Here is a 6,802-nt window from a genome sequence, read left to right on the forward strand (position 1 = left end):
TGGGACACAGTATTGTAGTTTTTACAGCAGAGCTCAAGATGACTCTCTTTGAGGATTTGAAGAAATCTGGACCAAAGTTCCTTAATGGTTCCCCAGCTGGAGTTGGTTAAAACATCTGGCTGTAATGGTCACCAGAATAATTGCTGTATGGCTTTTGCTTGCATCAAGCTTCACTGTTCTAGTGCCCTATGTTGTAAAATGAAATAGAGATGTTGAGAGACTAATCCTCATAAGGGGCTGAGAAAACGGGGGACTTGATGAGAACAGTAGATTAGAGCAGCACAGCCTTGGAGAAACAGATAAAGGATGTAACTCACACAAAGCACAAGTAGGATGTCTGCTCAGCTCTGCAAGACTGACAAAGGAGAATTTATGCAAAACAAAAATATTGTCATTACTCAAAAGCAAGGGCTGAGGAACAGCACCTAAATAGGACACAGGGTGTTGGTGACAGACCCCAAAGGACTACGTAAGGACTTCTGATAAGGGGTGAATCTATGTGAAATAAAGTCAAAGAAAGTGGGGATAGCTCATGAATATGTAATAATGTGTCTGATAAAAACTCTGTTCACTTGATGCTCAGTGCACTAAGATGGATGTAGGTTCCTATGAGTGTCCACCCTGCTGTGTGTAATAGAGAATACCATCTTTGAGATATTCAGAACTGTGTGAGAAGGTTTCTATCTGCCAGATTTCAGTATCAGTGGTGTCCTTGATTCCATTATGCCCCACAGTCCCACAGTGGGTCCTTGGTTCCATGAAGCCCTGCTGTATAACAATGGATCCTTGGTTCCATTAGGGTCTGTCCTGTCAAAATGGCCTCCTTGGTTCTGCCCTGCCAAAATGCTCTCCTTGGTTCCACGAGGCCTTGGTGTGTCCCAACAGCCCCTTGGATCCATGAACTTCCATAGTGTCCCCATGGTCTCTGGGATCTGCAGTGTCACAATGGACAATTGGTTACAAGAGGTCTCACTGTGTCACAATGAATATTTGTTTCCATGGGGCCCCACATTTTCATCAAGGCCCCTTGTTCTGTGAGGTTCCATAACATCACCGTGGTCTCTGTGGATCCACAGTGCCTCAAAGTTCTTTACTGTCACCATGGTCTTGGATCAGCAGTGTTACAATGGACCACTGACTCCATGAGGAACACAAAACTTTGCATGAACACTGAGCAACACCTGATCAACCCACCTGAGAACATCTGTTTACATCAAAACAGGGGTTGAACTGACAATGGCACCAGCAGCTTCCACCTTCAACAGAGATCCAGGACAGGGACAGAGAATTCAGCTGAAATACTCAGAGAATTCTGCTTAGAGAGATCATTTCTGGTCACACTGTCCCCTGCAGAAATGTAACATCATTCGTAGCAGCCTGTACTGAGCATGTGGTTCCTGAGTGGGGTGTGTTGTTTAGGAAACCTGCTCAGGCTTTTCCATTCTTTTCTCACAAACAGGAAAACTTCTGCTGGGCCAGTGTGCAGGCAGAGCACTGAGGAGAGCAGGTGGGACACGGTGCAATGGGCTGGGACACCCAGCAGCAGAGCTCAGGGGACAAGGTTCTGATGCAGGGCACAGAGATGTCAGTCCCAGGTGGGCAATGTCAGAAATGGTGAGGTTGGAGTGAGGAGCAGCTTGTCCAAACAGGGTCAGCCCACCAGGGGCTCATTCTTCTTCATGCCCAAATCTCCTAAAGAGACATTCAGTGTTAAGATCACTTAGGGAATGCTTCTGTCAACTCTCATAAAAACTGAAAATGCAAAAAAATATACCCTTGATAAAAAAAATAAAAAAGTAATGAGGCGCACTTTGAAATCTTCCTCCTTAAGAGAACTCCAAACTGACTCCAAGCAGCTGCACAAGCCCTGCAGACTTGAAGAGAGCTGAAGAAAGACAAAGAGCTCCCCAGGGCTTTCTTCATTTTAATCAGCCCCACTCCGGATTTGGGGCTGAGTCCAGGAGCCCCAGGCACTGAGAGAAGCTGGAAGAAGAAGCTGCTCAAGGAGTCAGAAGCAAAACCCCAAGTCCCTTGGAGCATCCCTGGGCCCCAGTGAGGGCAGGGAGTGCCAAAGGCTCCCCAGGGACTGGTGAGAGCAGATCCTTGAGGCCAGGAGTGCAGGGAGCCCGAGGCTGTGAGCAGGGCACTGCAATGCTGAGGCAGGCCTGGGCTGGCTGGAGGGAGCAGAAAGGCCAAGCCCTGAGCCCAGGCCTGGGACAGCAGGGCCTGTCCCTCCCGGGGGGCTCGGGGCTCTTGCTGGGGCACTGGGATGGCAGCAAGGACAAATGGCATCAAGCTGCCAGCCCTGCCAGCCTGCTCAGGGAGGGGCCAGGGAGGAGCCAAGTGCAGCCCCTGGAAGGAAAGTTCCTTCAGTGGGGCCTCCCGAGGCGCTGGCAGAGCCCAGGGGACAAAGGCCTGGGTGCCTGTGGCCCTGCCAGCCCTGCCCAGCCCTTGGCCATGTGTCCTGCAGGCTGTGCCCCCTGGGCGTGCTGCTGCTGTGCCCTGGCCGGCTGCACACGCCCATCTCGCTGTCCCCCCAGCATTTGTCAGCCCAGCATTGCTGTGCCCTCCCTGGGCTCCCTGCACCCAGCGCTGCCGGCTCCTGGCACACAGAGCCAGGCCATGGCCCAGCCTCACGCTGGGACACCTCCTGCACCAAAATTCTGCCCTGGAGGGACTGTCCTTGTGCTCAGCTCCAGGCTGAGCTGCACTTTGGGGAGGTTTCCTTCTCTTCCCCCTGCCAAGGGAAGCTCTGGCTGCTGCTGTTCACAAACAGAGAAGGGCTGCTGGGGGATGTGGTGCTCGGGGCCATCTGGGCTACAGCAACCATGGAATAATCGAGTTTTCAATATTCAGTTTCACAAGGAATGGGCATCAACAGAACTTCTACACTGGACTTCCAGAGGGCAGACTTGGGCCTGTTCAGGGTGTTGATTTGGAGACTACTGAATCCAATACTGATTTTTTAAAAGGGAAGGAGCCTTTCAACAAAGGGGTCCAAGACGGACTGATGTACTTCCAGAAAAAACATCTTGAACACACAGGGCTGTGCCTATGATGAGTTGACAAGTAGAATGACTGGCCTGGAGTGGCAGGGAGCTCTTGCAGGAACTCAGGACAAAAGAGAGTGTGCACCAGCTTTGGAAAGAGGGGAAGGTTGCCCGGGGAAAGTCTAAGGATATCATTAGACCCTGGGAAAGAAAATTACAGATAGGAAAGCCCATGTAAAACTGAATCTAGCCACTTCTGTGATGAATAATAAAAATGTTTTTAGAAATACATTAATGGCAAAAAGACGGCCAATGACAACCTCTGCTCTTTATTGAATGCTGGGAGGAATAGAGTAACTAAAGATGAGGAGAAGGCTGAGGTACTGAACACCTTCTTTACCTCTGTTTTCAACATTAAGACAGGTTGTCCTCAGGACAAGTGGCCTCCTGAGCTGGTGAATGGGGACAGGGAGCAGAAGAGCCCCCCTGTAATCCAGGAGGAAGCACTTGGTGACCTGCTGAGCCACTGAGATGCCCTCAGGTGTATGGGATCAGAGGAGATCCATCCTAGGGGGATGAGGGAGCTGGGGGATGAGCTCCCGCAGCTGCTCTCCATCATTTCTCATCAGGCCTGGCTCACTGGGGAGCTCCAAGAGGACTGGAGGTGCCAATGTGAGCCCATCCCCATGAAGGGCTGGCAGGAGGATCTGGGCAACTCCAGGCCTGTCAGCCTGACCTGAGTGCCTGACAAGGGAATGGAACAGATCCCCTTGGGTGCCATCACAGGGATCCCTGTGTGGATCAGACCCATCCAGTGTGGGTTTAGGATGGGCAGGTCCTGCCTGACCAACCTTTTATATCCAGGTGACCCACCTGGTGGATGTGGGAAAGGCTGTGGATGTGTCTACCTGGACTTCAGCAAAGCCTTTGACACCATGAGGCACAGCATTGCCTGGAAAAGCTGCAGCCCACAGCTTGGGCAGGTTCCCTCTTTGGTGGAAGAATGAAGAACTGGCTGGAGCCTGGGCCCAGAGAGTGCTGGGGATGGTGCTGCCTCCAGCTGGTGTCCAGTCCCTGGTCGTGTCCCCCAGGGATGTGTCTTGGGTCCTGTTTAATATCTTCATGGACGATCTGGTGGAGGGGATCGAGTCCACCATTAAAAATTGGCAGATGCCACCAAGCTGGGTGTGAGTGTGGATGTTCTGGAGGGCAGGAGGGCTCTGCACAGGGCCCTGGACAGGCTGGATCCAGGGCCCAAATCAACCAATGTGAGGTTTAACAAGTCCAAGTGCTGGGTGCTGCACTTTGGCCACAACAACCCCTGCAGTTCTACAGGCTGGGGACAGAGTGGCTGGAGAGCAGCCAGGCAGAAAGGGACCTGGGGCACTGCTGGACAGCAGGCTGGACATGAGGCAGCAGTGTGCCCAGGTGGCCAAGAAGGCCAGTGGCACCTGGCCTGGGTCAGGAATGGTGTGGCCAGCAGGAGCAGAGCTGCTGTGCCACCCCTGACCTGCCCCCAGCTCTGCACACAGACACTGCTGCTGCAGCTGCAGAGAAGGGAACACATGGGGGATCTGCAGTGAGCACTCTGCTGGGAGAACCTTTATTTTGTTGAAAGCCACTGAGAGCACAGCTCCTCATTGACACAGTCAGGGGCCACAGCAAAGGTGGAGAGAATGTAAAATGAAAAATGGCATAATAAATTGCCTTTCTTTGTGGAAAGTATTGAAAAACCAAAACACAGGGAAAAAAGGCCTAATCTATTCAACAACAAGTATCAAATACCTTTAATTACAAAACATTTGCAGAAACTGGCCAGCAGTTCGATGTTTCTGAAACCATCCTATCATCAGTGTCCACACTGCAGCCTTCAGCTCCTGGTTCCTCAGGCTGTAGATGAGGGGGTTCAGGGCTGGAGGCACCACCGAGTACAGAACTGACAGGGCCAGATCCAGGGATGGGGAGGAGATGGATGGGGGCTTCAGGTAGGCAAAAAATGATGTGCTGATAAACAGGGAGAGCACAGCCAGGTGAGGGAGGCAGGTGGAAAAGGCTTTGTGCCATCCCTGCTCAGAGGGGATCCTCAGCACAGCCCTGAAGATCTGCACATAGGAGAAAACAATGAACATAAAACAGCCAAAAGCTAGACAGACACCAACCGCAATAATCCCAAGTACCCTGAGTTTGGAGTGTGAGCAGGAGAGCTTGAGGATCTGGGGAACCTCACAGAAGAACTGGCCCAGGGCATTGCCATGGCACAGGGGCAGAGAAAATGTATTGGCCGTGTGCAGCAGAGCATAGAGAAAGGCACTGGCCCAGGCAGCTGCTGCCATGTGGGCACAAGCTCTGCTGCCCAGGAGGGTCCCGTAGTGCAGGGGTTTGCAGATGGACACGTAGCGGTCGTAGCACATAACGGTGAGCAGGGCAAATTCTGCTGCAATGAAAAAGACAAGCAGAAACACCTTTGCAGCACATCCTGCATAGGAGATGGTCCTGGTGTCCCAGAGGGAATTGTGCATGGCTTTGGGGACAGTGGTGCAGATGGAGCCCAGGTCGCTGAGGGCCAGGTTGAGCAGGAAGAAGAACATGGGGCTGTGCAGGTGGTGGCCGCAGGCGATGGCAGCGATGACGAGGCCGTTGCCCAGGAGGGCAGCCAGGGAGATGCCCAGGAAGAGGCAGAAGTGCAGGAGCTGCAGCTGCCGCGTGTCTGCCAGTGCCAGCAGGAAGAAGTGGCTGATGGAGCTGCTGTTGGACATTCCTTCACTCTGGGCATGGTGGACTGTTAAAAGAAATCAGTGAGAAGCTGGGAAAGATTTCCTTGAGTCAATCCTGTACAATTTTATTAGGAATCCCCTGAAAACTGCTTTTCTTCCATTGGGGAAACTTCACTAAAACCTTTTTTTTTCAGTTCAGGTTTTTGTTGGTGAGTTACTGCCTCATCTGCAGTAGTGCTCTCACACTAAACTGGTCAGCCCAGAAGGAAAAGACAGCTCCGTGTGCCCCAGTGCAGTCGGATATGATGGTCCTACACAAATGCCGTTTGTTCATTTCATCTCCCCTTTGCTCAGGGTAATCACACTTAAGCACGCTTTAAAAAGAAACTGGACTATTTGAAGACTCCAGTTTCAAAGTCAATCCATCCAAACCCTTCTCTCTTTCCCTCTGGAGCTGGACAGGGAGGGATATCCAGGGCTGCTCTGGCTCTCTGCTGCCTGGAGCTGTGCATACTAGGAGCTGTTTCTCTCTATCCAAGCCTTGTCCCTGCCAGTGCTCCCAGAGCCCAGCCCAGCCCTGGGGCTCAGCTCTGCCCTGCACACCCCTCCCAGCACAGGCCACTGCCCAGGGCCATCTCCCTGGCAGCAGGGCCTTAAGGGCAGCTCAGACCAACAGAGATGCTGCAAGCCAGGGTGCTGCTGGTGCTGTCTGTAGGTAGAGGAGGGTGAGGAGGCACTTTCTGAGGGAGCTCTGAGGCAGATCTGCTGATGCCCAGGGTGACAGTGCAGGAGTGTCAGTGACACAGACAACCCTGAGAGCCCCTTTCCCTTTCCTTTAGGAGAAAGCTGAGAGCAGCCCTGGCCATGCAGCACCATCTCCACAGCAGGAGGAACCTGCCCTGATGGGGGTGGCTCCTTCCACCTCCAACTTCTCCCCACAGCCCATGGGGAGCTGCCAGGCAGGCTGAGAGCTGCCCCTGGCAGGTGGCCCATCCCCTGGCCTGGCCAAGAGCCCTCAGGGCTGCAGCACCTGCTCTGCACCACAGCCCTGGGCAGCCCTGGCTGCAGCCCCAGCTCCAGCCCCTGCAGCCGTCCCTG

The 6,802-nt window shown here is 53.1% G+C and overlaps 1 protein-coding gene across 1 annotated transcript; it reads right to left on the reverse strand.

The window, feature by feature from the left end:
* Positions 1 to 4,777: 4,777 nt before the first annotated feature.
* Positions 4,778 to 5,746, reverse strand: LOC136374737 (olfactory receptor 14A16-like). Its single transcript, XM_066340129.1, has one exon. It carries the CDS (start codon positions 5,744 to 5,746, stop codon positions 4,778 to 4,780), a length of 969 nt encoding a protein of 322 aa, XP_066196226.1.
* Between the last annotated feature and the right edge of the window lie 1,056 nt (positions 5,747 to 6,802).

The sequence above is a fragment of the Sylvia atricapilla genome, unplaced genomic scaffold (genome assembly GCF_009819655.1).
Source record: "Sylvia atricapilla isolate bSylAtr1 unplaced genomic scaffold, bSylAtr1.pri scaffold_113_arrow_ctg1, whole genome shotgun sequence".
Taxonomy (NCBI): Eukaryota; Metazoa; Chordata; class Aves; order Passeriformes; family Sylviidae; genus Sylvia; species Sylvia atricapilla.